Source organism: Sprattus sprattus (genome assembly GCF_963457725.1).
Source record: "Sprattus sprattus genome assembly, chromosome: 18".
NCBI classification, from domain to species: domain Eukaryota; kingdom Metazoa; phylum Chordata; class Actinopteri; order Clupeiformes; family Clupeidae; genus Sprattus; species Sprattus sprattus.
In genome coordinates, this window is record NC_137916.1 from 14,506,456 (window position 1) to 14,521,533 (window position 15,078).

Sequence of the window (15,078 nt, forward strand, 5' to 3'; positions counted from 1 at the left end):
CTTGTTTCGAGGGAATTGTTTGAGTAGCCAAAAAACTACATGAAACATGGAATAAGTATATTTTCAAAAGTAAGTGAACCCCCAGCTGCATTGGTAAAGTCAAGCAGGTAACAGATTCGGTGAAACATATTTGGGTGCTTTATTAGTCAATTAAGCAAACCAATCAACTGAGACATCCTTAGGAAAAGGGTTGGGCAACACAGATTAAAAGAGAGAGGAAACCAACCAAACTACTGTAGTGCCAAGGTGTACCCACACAGATCAACAATGCCGAGAGGAAACGAGATATCTGAGAACATCAGGAAGAAGGTACTGACAGCCCATCAGTCTTGGGAAAGCTATAAGACCATCTCCAAAAGATTCCAGCTCCATCCATCCATCCAAAACAAATAATTTAGAAATGGAGGGCATTCAACATGACTGCATCATTGCCTAGAAGTGGACGCCCATCAAGACCATCACCAAGAAGCACCAGAAAGAGAATAAATCAGGTAAAAGTCAACCCTCACATCACCTCTAAAGAGTTTCGGACCTCTCTGGCAGCATCTGGGGTAAATGTACATGGGTCTACAATCAGACGAAAATAGTTGGTTTTGATCGTGACCAAATAATTCTATCTCGGACTCATGTGTCCAAAGAAGGGACTTCCAGAAGGCCTTTGGTTTATCCAAGTGCTCTCTGGCAAAGTTGAAACGGGCAGTTTTTTTCTTTCTTGAGAGCAGAGGCTTCCTTCTAGCAACCCAATCATGAATGTTATTCAATTTTCGTCTGATTGTAGACCCATGTACATTTACCCCAGATGCTGCCAGAGAGGTGATGTGTGGGTTGACTTTTACCTGATTTTTTCTTCTTCTGGTGCTTCTTGGTGATGGTCTTGATGGGCGTCCACTTCTAGGCAGAGATGCGGTCATGTTGAATGCCCTCCATTTCTAAATAATTTGTCTTGGATGGATGGATGGAGCTGGATTCTTTTGGAGATGGTCTTATAGCTTTCCCAAGACTGATGGGCTGTCAGTACCTTCTTCCTGATGTTCTCGGATATCTCGTTTCCTCTCGGCATTGTTGATCTGTGTGGGTACACCTTGGCACTACAGTAGTTTGGTTGGTTTCCTCTCTCTTTTAATCTGTGTTGCCCAACCCTTTTCCTAAGGATGTCTCAGTTGATTGGTTTGCTTAATTGACTAATTAAGCACCCAAATATGTTTCACCAAATCTGTTACCTGCTTGACTTTACCAATGTAGCTGGGGGTTCACTTACTTTTGAAAATACACTAATTCCATGTTTCATGTAGTTTTTTGGCTACTCCAACAATTCCCTCGAAACAAGTGCATGCAAATGATAAACATAAACCTGACATTTCATCTATGGAAAATTGGTGAAGAAAAAAATGAAAATTCATGGTAAAACAACAGAAAACTCTTAAGTGCTCAAGGGGTTCACATACTTTCAAGTGGCACTGTACCTACACACACACACACACACACACACACACACACACACACACACACACACACATATACGCAGACGCAGACCTGTCACACCCACAGGTTGTATTCCCTGACTTGCAGCTCTCATTTCCTGGCGTGATGTAATATCACAGCCATGTCTCCTGAGAGCATGAGGTCATGTGAGGGTGTGGGTGGGGTGTGAACAGGCGTCATATACTGGTATGCCCTCTGAGTTGCGGGTAAGCTGATGAGCATGTAGATGGTCACAGCTGCCTGCCCGCCAGGGAGCTCATTGTGTTAACAGTAAACTCACAGCCTCAATAGCCTGATCGTAAACTACTGGGGCAGGAATGTGTGTGCCTGTGTGTGTGCCTGTGTTTGTGTGCTTTCATGAAGCGCCCACTTCATCACCGGTGGTGTGAAGTTTTTCTACATTTTACCACAGATTCAGGTCATGCCAGTCTTATACCATGTTTCCACGTAAAGTTGTGGGCATTTTCTCAGATTTCCCTGTGTTTCCTCTCCTCATTTCCTCTCACTCTCCTGATGAAACTGTGCGTGTTTTGCTGAGCCACAGTGTGGAATTTGTTTCTAGATGGTGTGTACGTGTGTCTTTTTAAGACAATCCCGGAAGATGTGTCTCATCGCTGCTTTAAGAGCCCAGAAGCCCACCCCCCCCCCCCCCCCATACGCCGCATGTCAAGGCCTTCCTGTGCAAGGCCTGCCTTCTGTCTTTGTTTGCTTGGACAAACATGCCAGGAATGTGTTGTGATTGCAGAGACAGCGGAGGCCTTGGGAGACACAGATGTTTTTCTTTTCCCGGCGGCCAGAGCGCCAGGCCGCCACAATGAGAGGGAAGCGACAGGAAGAGAGTAGAGGCAGCTTTCTCTGGAGAGCCACTCCTCTGTCAGGGACCAGGCAAAGCTCTCATGGGCCAGAGCTGAAAATGGAGGCCTTATCTCCAGGGTTTTTGTGGCCATCACGATAATGTCTTCGGTTTAGCTTTGCAAAGGGAGGGCTGATTGTTGTCCAACAAGATTAAAGTTAACTAGATAGAATTTGACATGGCTGACAGACAGTGTGAGTAGTTGTGGGTTTTTATAACCCTGCGTTGGGAATTGTGTAATCGCTAGGGTGATACGATATGCCCAGCTAATGCGTTTGATATTGTCCTGGTGTCAGTAGAAAGCTGCAACCTTAGCTACTGAAGGTCCTGAAGCTATGGTAACACACAGGGACAGCAAAGAATGTACCTCTAACTTAGTCCTACCATTTAGTCAGAATAAACAGGTCTCAGACCTGCCAAATTGATTTGCCCTTTGGAAATTTGGTTGAAGGTCTACATGGTCCACAAATTTCTTTTCAACAGAAATTTTAGTTCAATTTATTTTCTGTCATGTATCTCTCTATGTTGAAAAGTATTTCTTCATCTAAAGGGAAATGTGTAGTCACCACTGGCTGGCAAATTGCATATTGGTTTAGGACTATGTGATATTATATTGTCTGAATGGACAGATGGATTTGAAGACTTGAGGATCTTTTTGATCTGTTTAGACACAGGAGTAAAAGATTAAGTGAAAGTGGGAGTGCTAAAGTGCATGGCCAGGACAGAGGGGTCCCGGTGTGTGTGTGTGTGTTTGTGTGTGTTTGTGTGTGTGTGTGTGTGTGTGTGTGTGTGTGTGTGTACATGTGTGCATGCATTAAGACTGTATCTGCCATCCTGACTTCAAACAAACTGGAGGCTAATGTGATCAGGCTGTCTGAGGGCCTATCCCAGAGGTTGTCTCCTCTCCTCTGCTAATTCTGTTACAGCTGGGGAAGAGGTGCATTCTGGGGAATCCATTTACATTGGGGTGGTTAATGTCAGGCCTGCATGAGATGGTTGCTTGAGATATGAATCTCTTTTCCTCTCAATCTCTCTGTCTCACACACACACACACACACACACACACACTCTTATTTCCACCTTCATTCCATCCATCTCTGTTTACTCCAATCAATATTGACACCCATGTGCCTTTGTGTGTGTGTGTTGTGTTGTGTTTTTGTATGGTGGGTGATGTACCTTCAGTGCCTCTGGCTATTCGTAACGTTTCCTTGTCTCATTGTTCTTTTCTGCAGAGGCTGAAGGATGAGATAGCGGAGGTAACCAGTGAGATTGAGAACCTGGGTTCCACAGAGGAGAGGTGAGTAGCTGCTGCCCTGGGCACTAGCAAAACCTTATATTCCCTATACATGATGAAGTTCCAGAGATATACAGGGCTGTAAGAGTCACTGCACCCTTATGTCATCTGATCCCAACACTCCCTCCCGCAGGAAGAACATGCAGAGGAACAAGCAGGTGGCCATGGGCCGCAAGAAGTTCAACATGGACCCCAAGAAGGTGAGTACGTTACGTTAGACATCGCCGCTGGAGTCGCTTTTGTGTAGTGTGAAACATGTCATTGTCCTCATGGACTTCTGAATTTTAATTCTTAATCAACTTGGATGGTATAAACGTAACTTTTGTGAGTGTTGGTGGTAAGTCAGATGCTGAACAGAAGTCACTACAGTGGTCAGAGCTGCATAGGTTATATTCATACGGTGTGCTTTTGTGTGTGTGTGTGTGTGTGTGTGTGTGTGCAGGGCATCCAGTTTCTAATAGAAAATGAACTCCTGAAGAACACCTGTGACGACATCGCCCAGTTCCTCTACAAGGGGGAGGGGCTTAATAAGACTGCCATAGGGGACTACCTTGGGGAGAGGTCAGTAAGACCCATGTTGCTGTTGTTGTTGTGTGTGAGTATATGTGTTTGCATGTACGCTTGTGGAGCCAGGGCAAAGAGAAGCATGATGTTTTAACTCATAGAAGACCAATTTGAACTCAGGTGTATTTGTAATTATGAGGCATTCATTTTAAACCCTGAAGGAAGGGATGATTCGTCACCTGTCCCTCTGCTGCTAGATCAGTGCAGCGTGTTGAATATTCTCCCCTGTCAACATCCCCCTTCAGCACTAGGAAACTCCACTGGAGTGTGAGACCAGCTGCGGCATGCTTCACCAGTTTATGATCCGACATTGATTTCAATATGCAGTGCTAGGTGTTCAGTGTTAAGCATTTCCTGCTTGGATCCAATAACTGCCTGCTGGCAGTTACTTAGTTCTTTGCTTGCTTTTTTTGCACCTTAAGTGTGAATTGGCACTGTACTTCTGAATGGAAGTGACGGAATTCTAATGAAGATTTCACAAGCTGTATCTGTGGGCGGGTCTATGTGTGTGCGTGTGTGTGTGTGTATATGTGTGTGTGTATGAAGAAGGTAAATGGTAGTGGAGGTGGAAAGAGTGCTGTGTGCAGTCTGAATTGCAGGCCTTTCATCCTGAGCTCCATTTCTCCTGGTCTTTGTGGACCCTAGTCCTGCTTTTCACTTCTTTTGTCTTTAAAGCGGAATTGTATTTCTCCTGTATTTCTCCTGAAAGAAAGGCGTATTATAGTTCTGTTCAAAGAAAACGATCAGGTTTTCCTGCCCTCCATCTGTCTTTCATTTCCTCTGTATCTCAATAATCTAATTCAACAGTTCATATCTGTGGAATGTTGGCACACACATAGCAGCTGCATTAGCCTCAGCTTCCTCAAGTGTGTGTGTGTGTGTGTGTGTGTGTGTGTGTGTGGGTGTGTGTGAATGAGTTAGTGAGCAAAAGAGAATGTTACTGTTTGAACAATTTCACATTGGTTGAAAATGCATTCCCATTAGTAGTGAGTGAGATAGCAATTTGAAAAAGGGGGCAAGTATGTGTTCTGTTGTTTGTGTCTCATTGGAGCCAACACCCTTTGACTAAGCAGTGAGTGTTCTTTGCCCTGGGGTTTACGTGCCTATGTGTGTCTGTGCTTGTGTCTGTGTGTGAGAGAGGGAGTGTGAGTGAGTGAGTGAGAGAGAGAGAGAGAGTGTGAGTGTGAGTGAGAGAGAGAGAGAGAGAGAGAGAGAGAGAGAGAGTGTGAGTAAGAGTGAGAAAGACAGACCTGGCTTTATAGGAGAGTTTGATGGGTATCTCTTTCCACTGCCGAATGTGTGTAAGGTAGAATCAGGAAATGAGGGTGGCTCTTCCTGTAAAGAGAGCCCTGGAGAATAATCCCACAGTCCTCTTGGGGAGTAGGTACTCAGACGCATGTGTGTGTCTTGAGTGTCATGATTTTTTTTTTTTTTTTTGCTCGGGGAATCACATAGCATACAGAATAATTTCATATCGTTTTGGTAAATAAATTAATACAGAAGTTAACACAAATAGGCCTATATTCCTTTTATGATGGTTGAAGTTCCATTTCTATCACTTAAGTATAGGGAGCTCGATGACAGCCTACTCATCTGGTATGCCTACTTACACATGTACCTTGTGTGTAACATAACATAACATAACATACCATACAAACATAACATAGTATACAAGCATAACATAACGACATAACAACATGACCACAACATAACAAGACAACATAACAACATCACAACGTAACATCACATAGCATAACATAACATAACACAACATACATAACACACAGGTAGGGTGTTAGTGTAGGTGAAGAGATGGGCGCCCTGTCTTCCATACAGTGTTTGAACACAGGACCTGACATTTGCTCACTGACTATACCCAAGATTGCTGTAAATATGTTGTTTTATGTCTTGCCAGATTGTGGGAGTGCCAGTGTATATAGAATTCAACATTTGTTCTAGACCCAAAAGTGATTCAAGTGTTTGTAGCCATATTCTGTCTTTGATGTTAATATTGTTCTTCCAATTTGCTGCAATGACCTTTTTTGCGCTCATTAACCCAATAGATACAGATTTTTTCTTGAAAGGTGGCCATTCCATGTTATCCATGTAGTTAAGAATGCATAGTTTAGGGTCTAGAGGGATCTTTTCATCAATGATCTTGGATAAGTTTAATACTACATTCTTCCAGAATGTTTGTAATTTAGGACAGTCCCAGATCATGTGAAGGTAGGTTCCTTTCCCATTGTTGCAGTGCCAGCATACGTCCTTGTTTTGTGAGTGTAATGATTTTTATCTGGGTGTTTGTGTTGCAGGGATGATTTAAACCTCCAGGTCCTGCACGCATTTGTAGAGCTGCATGAGTTCACCGATCTTAACCTGGTGCAGGCACTCAGGTGAGAAAAACACACACACGTGCACACACACATCCTAAATCATATCATATGCACTTAAACAAACACATGTGCACACACCCAAAATCATATAATAGGCACTTAAACCGTCATACACGTGCAAACACACACCCCAAATCATATCATAGCCAATGATTGAGAAGAAAATAGGCAGCTTTCATGTATTGATAGATGGATAGATAGATAGATCGATAGATAGATAGATATATAGATAGATAGATGCAGAGATTTCATGTATTGTTTGTGTGTGTGTGTGTGTGTGTGTGTGTGTGTGTGTGTGTGTGTGTGTGTGTGTGTGTGTGTGTGTGTGTGTGTGTGTGTGTAGGCAATTCCTGTGGAGTTTCAGGCTTCCTGGTGAGGCTCAGAAGATTGACCGTATGATGGAGTCGTTTGCACAGAGATACTGTCAGTGTAACCCTGGCGTCTTCCAGAGCACAGGTAAGACCTCCTCCACCTGATCCAAACCCAAACTTACAGTTATAGATGCACACATGCCCATTTGTTTGTTTTTGTGCGTGTGTGTGTGTGTGTGTTTTAGACACCTGCTACATCCTGTCGTTTGCCATTATCATGCTGAACACCAGCCTGCACAACCCCAATGTAAAAGACAAGCCCCCAGTGGAGAGATTCATCTCCATGAACAGAGGCATCAATGAGGGAGGAGACCTGCCAGAAGATCTGCTCCGAGTCTGTGCTCTCTCTTACTCTCTCTCTCTCTCTCTCTCTCTCTCATTATCTCTCCTACTCTCTCTCTCTTGCTCTCATTATCTCTCTTACTCTTACTCTCTCACAATCTCCATTATCACTCTTACTCCCTCTCTCTCCCTCTCTTTCTCTCTCTCTCTCTCTCACACGATCTCCATGATCTCTCTTACTCTCTCTCACACACAATCTCCATGATCTCTCTTACTCTCTCTCACACACAATCTCCATTATCTCTCTTACTCTCTCTCTCTCCCTCTTACTCTCTCTCTCTCTCATTATCTCTCTTACTCTCTCTCTCTCTCCCTCTCACACGATCTCCATGATCTCTCTTACTCTCTTACTCTCACCATCTCCATGATCTCTTTAGGACCCTTTCTTTCACATATAAAGTCTACTACTAATGCATGACTGTGGTTGTAATGGGAATCATATAAGAAAATAAGTGTTCCATATAATGTGCCATTAAATATATTTAAGTCTATGTATATGAAGGTGTATGGCACTGACCAGCCGCCCATTCCCTATACAGAATCTCTATGACAGCATCAAGAATGAACCCTTCAAAATCCCAGAGGATGATGGGAATGACCTCACGCACACTTTCTTTAATCCGGACCGTGAAGGCTGGCTGCTTAAATTGGGTGAGTAAACACACACACAAACACTCTCTCACACCGACCCATTACACACACACACACACCCACACACACACACACACACACACACACACACACACACACACACACACACACTCTCGCACACCGACCCATACACACGCACACACACACACACACACACACACACACACACACACACACTCTCGCACACCGACCCATACACACACACACTCTCTCACACCGCCCTATACACACACAAACACTCTCTTACACCGATCCATACACACACACACTCTCTCACACCGACCCATACACACACGCACAGATGCACACGAACACACGCATATGCACAAGGAGGGTAGGCGGTTTTAATCTTAATGAGCCGCCCACTTCCCCCACCATCTGTGTGTGTGTGTGTGTGTGTGTGTGTGTGTGTGTGTGTGTGTGTGTGTGTGTGTGTGTGTGTGTGCGCGCGCGTGCGCAGAGGAATCTCATGACACCACTCAGCTGATAAATAATAGATGTGGTCTTGTAACCAGATGGACATGTGGAGAGATGAATTATTAACACGTCCACATTCATATGAACACATTACAGAATCCCACACATGGACCTCATAGACATACTCTTGAATGAAAAGCTCCATGTACACGCATATGCATTCATGACCACATGCAAACAAACGACACACTCATCCTGACTGACCTATAATCAGATGATGGACACTTTGTCTAAGACCTCCGGGGCAGCAGTGCCTCCTACTGGTCAGAAATGTATGGAATGAAGAATACAAAAAAATGTAATGTTTTGATTGATTCTGATTGAACTTTTGACCGTCTTCGGGTTTAAGAGTTCGCCTTAGAATCATCGAAGCAGAGGCCGCGTGCGGAGACCGCACGGTGATGTGATTTCCTTACTCCTTTAATTTAAAATTGTTTTTCTTTTCTTCCTCGTTTGTTTGTTCCCATGATTTTTGGCTGTTATCTTTCTTCAGGAGGTATGTACACTTGCTCACCCAACTGAGCCTCTTGCTGGTCCGCATTGCTTTTTTTCTGTTTCAGTTTTTGTCTCTCTCTCTCTCTCTCTCTCTCTCTCTTTCTCTCTGAAGCTCCCTCCCTCTCTGTGCAGCGTTAGAGCGGTGAGGGGAATTGTCCGTGTTTTATGTCTGTTTTGTCACTTGGTTTTGTTTCAACTTTTGTTATTCATTTGGTTTCATATAGCAGGTGGTTTCGTCTGTGTTTCCTCTCTTTCACTCTGTAGTCACCAAGTGGTTGCGGAGGCTTGGTGTGACTGGTCTGTTTGCTATGGTGTTTCCTGGTTTCATTCTCTCAGCTGCATTGTTCCTCTCAGCCCTCAGACTGCCTGATTACTGCCAGACTAACAGCAGCCAAACCCACTACTGGCGGTGCCAGTCTCAAGTCTCATGTGCTCTAGTGCAATTGCCAGTACATTGTTGAAAAGCAAACACAATTACAAATTTGGCTTCTATTACTGGGACCATTTTCCTGTTCTGCTGAACATGCTCTGGTACCAAAAACATAATTAAGAGGAATATTTTCCCTTGATTCGATGGTTTGCATCAGTGACTGTATGGTCAAGTTCAGGAGTCCTGAGATTTCATTGGCTGAAATGGAACTCTGCATCCAATCAGGCTGCTTCTCTTCATGCTTAAATGAGGTGGGGGTGCTGGATTATTCAGAAGAGTTTCGGGGGCATGTTTTTGAAAACAGATTGTGAATGTTGCCTGTGCTTGTATCATGAACCTGATGTACAACTAGATGCTGTGTCTCCTTTGTGAAAAGACTCAAAGAATGGGTAGAGCAGATGATTTGTCAGAGAATGTCAGTTTTCACCTGTCTTTGCTTGCAGTACACCCCTTATCTAAAACGTATCTGCCCAACCCCTAGACTGGTAATTCCTCACAGCCCAGCACTCCCCTCCCCAAGCCCCCTCCAAACATCTACAGAGGGTGTCGTCTGTCTGGCCGTATGTTTCTGTGTATGTCTTTTCAACCAGGAGATCTTTGGAAGGGATGCCTGTTCTACGCTCATGATGTCCAACCCAGTCAACCAATCAGCTTTGCATTGTGACACCAAACCAATCAGCTCTGGTCATGTGACCTCATGTGCTGCTGCTGTTAAGCTTGTCTGTCTGCCATAATGTTCCCAATTTGAATGGGCTTCAGCTATTGTGTGGATCTTTGGGTGGATGTTCAGAGAATTCTACAGGCAAAGCCAGGGTTTATTGTGATGAGGTTCAGTCAAATAAGTTGACAGACGTACCTTGTTTCTAGCCTTGACAATAACATGCTTCAACCTCTATTGATGAATTATCGCAACCCCATGCGTTTTCATAACGATGGAGGAAAAATACCTCCCTTCTGCAATGACTAGTTTGTTAAGGTTCTCTACATTGTGTGCTCGGCAAACATTCACATATGATACACTTTGAGTTTGCTTCAATGGTGATCTCATGAGAATGCCTCAGGTTGAGGTCATGGAGGAGCATAGGATTAAATCATCCAAGAAGCTGCTTGTAAAAGTGCTGACTATAATCAGGTGTTTTCAGAGAGTCTGTGGAGGTTTGGATTTGAAACATGTTGCTGTGTGCATGTTGAAAGCTTTATGAGAAAGGGCTTGATCAAAACCATAAACCGATTTTTTAAATCAGAGGTAGTTGGTGGTCAAACTCTATTGAGTGTAGATGGATTGTAATATTCCAGTATCAAGCAATAGACATGACTCAAAAGGAACAGGTTAACCTTGGACTTTCGTTGTTACCCTTGTGCCCAATGATTATGAAACTAAACTTAACTACATCCCTTGTAGCCAATTACGTAGCTATCTAGGATGCTGGCTTTTCTTTGTTTCTGTGGGTTTGTTTGCTGGAGTTGTTCTGGGGAATGTCCAGGTGTTCTTAACTGGGCTGAAAGTATAGGTCCTCATCTGTCTGCCCATCTGCTCCGCTGTGTGTGTGCTGGGCCTCTACAGTCTGCTGCCGCTCCTCTGCTCCCCCCCCCCCCACCCCCCCCCCCTCCCATCGCTGCCTCCCCTCACACCTTACCCTCTCTCCCCCAGGTGGACGAGTGAAGACGTGGAAGAGGAGGTGGTTCATCCTCACGGACAACTGCTTGTACTACTTTGAGTACACAACTGTAAGTGAAAGTTGATTGTGTGTGTGTGTGTGTGTGTGTGTGTGTGTGTGTGTGTGTGTGTGTGTGCGCGCTTATATTGGCCTGTTGTTAAGCCATCGTGGGTTTTGCTTATTCATCAGGACAAAGAGCCCAGAGGAATCATCCCCTTGGAGAACCTCAGCATCAGGGAGGTTGAAGATAAGAAGCCGGTAATGTGCATGCATCTTTTGCACCACCAATACATGCTCACATATTCCTCAAATAACTTTTAACAGTTCTAATTTTTTTGTGAAGGAGCACAGACTACAACAGACAAGTTCAACGTGACGTCAATAATAATTCTTGCGTCTGAAAATACCGTAGGAGGTCCCAAGGCCAAGACATGGCCACCTTATTAATGCGGCTTCCATATTGGATTTTATCAAAGAGTTTAAAGAGGACCTATTATGCTTTTCTGTTTTTTTCTCTTTCCTTTAGTCTGTTATCAGTCAGAAACTACTTTTCCTCAGCTGCCTGAAACGTGATTTCAGCATTTTTCCTTTTGTATCAAGGTGACACAAGGTGCCCGCTTAGCTGACCAATCAGAGCACACTGTGCTCATTAGTAGGGAGGCTTGAAAGACAGGAGAAAGATGTACAGTATGAGAAAAATTATGTGGTTTTGGAATATTGAAGCATGTAAATCTATTCTAGTAGACCCAAAAATATATTAAGGAACACTTCAAAGGAGCATAATGGGTAATTTTCAACATTTTTCATAGGCCACAAAGCTTGTCCAATTTCCACCTAATTTGAATTTTCACAAATGTGTCAGATGGTCTTCAGACAAAGCCTCACGAAAGTCATCAGACTGTTTTTTGATGATAATAATTTAATGTAATGATTCATTTGTGCAAACTTCTTAAAATAATTACTTGCAGTAATTTCTTTTTTAGCCTTTTAACCATGTAAACCATTTATTCAACATGAAGGTGTGTGTGGGGGTGGTATGTTTGTGTTGCAGAACTCCTTTGAGCTGTTTATTCCAGACAACAAGGACCAGGTGATCAAGGCGTGTAAGACTGAGGCAGATGGGAGGGTGGTCGAGGGCAACCACACCTTCTACCGCATCTCTGCTCCAACAGCTGAGGAGAAGGAAGAGTGGATGGGCAGCATCAAGTGAGCGCCTGTCTGCCTGTGTGTCTGCCTGTCAGCCTGTACCACTGATGTGTATGTGTGTTACTGATGACCATATGTGTTTGTTGTGTTTACAGAGCTGCCATCAGTCGAGACCCATTTTATGAGATGCTGGCGGCTCGGAAGAAGAAGGTCTCCTCCATGAAGAGGCACTAGCTGCTCCGGGCCCCAGTGCAGCCCGGGCTAATGGACAGGGGCAGAGATGAGAGCTGCTCACGGGTGGAGGAGGAGAGACATGGCTTAGCCCTGTAAGGGCAGTTCTCCTCTTCCGCTTCTCTGGGATTGGTTGATAGCTTTTAGAGTTGGAGGGGTCAGCAGGAGAATGGCTCCGCGCTGGCTGTGTCCATCCAGGAAATGCCAATCACTGCAGGGTTTCCTGCTTGCCTCCCTTTGGACTGTCCTGCAGTCTGCTCCCAATTAGCTGTTGTAGGGTGGGTTGGGGTGGGGGGGGGGGAGCCTGTGTTTTCTTCTCTCTGTTCCTCTGCGAAACTCTTAAAAACAGCTTTATTGTGCTTGACCAACTTTATCTTGTTTCACTCTCGTAGAAGCACCTATATTACAACTATAAAATCAGCAGGTCTGACAGAAAGTGGAGTCTTTACGAAAATGTTCCTATGTGCTTTGAAAAGAAGAGGTATCTTGCATTGTGTGCTTTGTATTGGCAGAATGTGTATTTTTTTAAACATTTTTATCGCAATGATTCCTCTGTCCAAGCATTATGCTCCCATGACTGAACATTTTTTGTATGGAAGAGGAGTGGTTCAGGTTCAGGGTAATAACGATGCATGGTCGGTCTCAGCACTTTGTGTCTCAGCAATGCTCAGAACAACCACTGCAGAGGCCTTGTTTGCAAAGAACTCGTTTTTCAGACATTGTTAGATTGTAGTCCGTAGAACAATCCAAGTTGAGTCACATCATGTGCCTACCTGGTCCCGCTGGGTCCCTAAGATGCCACACACTCGTGCTGCACTTTCCAAATGTTAGTCCATGACTTAGGTAATCACTTCCCAAATGCAACGTAGTTTTGACTCTAGCTAAGCTCTACACCTGTGTGGTCAGTGCCTGCTGTTTGTCAGTGCTCTTCTCTGGGTTAGCATAAATTGCTAACTTTTTAACGCTCCCTCTTGTGCACTGACTGTTAAAAACAAAACAAATCTAAGCAGTATTGGTTTATTTATCAAGGATGTATATACTTCAGTGTATAATGAATACTGTTACTATTTCATTTATTTCAAGAGTAAAATGTCATGTTTATGTAGCATTATATCACTAGACTAGTGCCGTTTTTTTCTTTTTGTGTAATTTTCCACCATTTCCATGGTAACTTGTGCTATAATAAAAAAAATTAAGTTACCGCAGAAATCTTGAATCCCACTGTCAGTTTATCCCTTCAATGTTTAAGTGTACTGGATTAAATATGTAGTTTTGTAGTTCAAATCATCATTAAATAATGGTGCCTCACCAACTTCAGGAGTTGTTCAAATGGTTTTACATGGAAATCACCGATAGTTGGAATATTTTCGCTATAGCTTTATATTGGGCCAAAGTCCAACATATCCACATCAGGCTTTGAGTATAGACAATCACAATGAACTCTCACTAACCTCCATATGCCCTCTGAGACACAAAAAAAGAGTGGATCTGGAAGAACTGCACAGGAGGGGACAACTGAGAGACTCCTGAAGGAGGGAAGGAGGGAGGTGCAGGAGTACATGGTGAGATGAAAGGGATGTCACAAGGAAGAGGTGAAATACTGCAAAGGTACACCAGTGCTCAGTTGACACTACCCTTGCCAGGTTAAAGGTATTATTCCAAATTAATTGCGTATGACATGACCTGTGACCAATATAACGGATAACTTATAATGTAATTTGCCCCAAAATGTTCTGAAAATTAAGCTTTTTTTTTTCAATCAAATGCATTTCAGTGTCATAATTATCTTATAGTATGGGTTGAGATATTTCCAATGTCAGGATTTGTTATGCCTGCCAAATGCGGGAGACTATGGACTCTCCAGTAGATGGCAGCATTAGCTTTTTGTCAGTGCCACTGTGGCCTCAAAGTCTTTTAGCTGACAGGTAAATAATAGAGCGTGTTATCTCAACGAAGAAAAATTGATTTATGTGCCATCTTAAATCATTAAAAGCAAGCCAATGGACAATGCTCCTTCCAAATTATTTTACTTTTGTTTGACCACAAATTGAGACACAAATATAACCATAGCATCAAGTGACATACACTTCTTGCGTACAAGACACGCAATACAGGTTGATTTTCAACTCTGTTCAGTTTATTAGTTGTGCGTGTGTGTGTGTCAGGTCAGATGGTCTAATAGCAGTCATCTAGAGTCCTGGGGTCTGGACACATGACTTTAATTTTAAACTCTGGAACTAATGCTACCCTCAGGGAGGAAGTGTTAAGGACAGGACCGCACAGGAAAGAACATTAGGTTCAGGTCTGTCAGCTGTGTGTGTGAGAGTGTGTCAATGTGGTGGAAGGAGGCATGGATTCCCTGTCTCCACTCCTAACTGAAGCCATCTGAGCTCACTCCCACACCAATTATCTCAAACCAGTTTCCCAGAAGACGTAACCTCCCCCAACAGGAACACACACAACAACTCACTAGTTTACTACACACAAACACACATGCAAAAAACCAACAGAGGTCATAAACTATCCATGCAGGCATGCTGTTCTCTGCAGAAATGCACAAAGCATGCTGTGTGCATCAGCAGAAAAAAAAAAGATTCTTAACTGAATGAGGTCATAGTCGCACACACATGTCTCAAGGTAACCATAGATACAGACACACAAACACACTCACACACACACACAGGGGGG

At 43.6% G+C, this 15,078-nt stretch overlaps 1 protein-coding gene across 1 annotated transcript in view; it reads left to right on the plus strand.

Moving 5' to 3' along the window:
- cyth1a (cytohesin 1a) overlaps positions 1 to 13,587 on the plus strand; it is an 18,192-nt gene extending 4,605 nt beyond the window's left edge. Inside the window, exons 3-13 of the mRNA XM_080856989.1 lie at positions 3,571 to 3,635; positions 3,766 to 3,832; positions 4,075 to 4,193; positions 6,509 to 6,589; positions 6,933 to 7,045; positions 7,146 to 7,294; positions 7,842 to 7,953; positions 11,007 to 11,083; positions 11,203 to 11,271; positions 12,065 to 12,219; positions 12,315 to 13,587. Of these exons, the coding sequence (XP_080713115.1) occupies positions 3,571 to 3,635; positions 3,766 to 3,832; positions 4,075 to 4,193; positions 6,509 to 6,589; positions 6,933 to 7,045; positions 7,146 to 7,294; positions 7,842 to 7,953; positions 11,007 to 11,083; positions 11,203 to 11,271; positions 12,065 to 12,219; positions 12,315 to 12,393 (1,086 nt within the window). The 3' untranslated portion in view covers positions 12,394 to 13,587. The remainder of the gene's footprint in view (positions 1 to 3,570; positions 3,636 to 3,765; positions 3,833 to 4,074; positions 4,194 to 6,508; positions 6,590 to 6,932; positions 7,046 to 7,145; positions 7,295 to 7,841; positions 7,954 to 11,006; positions 11,084 to 11,202; positions 11,272 to 12,064; positions 12,220 to 12,314) is intronic.
- Positions 13,588 to 15,078: the final 1,491 nt, after the last annotated feature.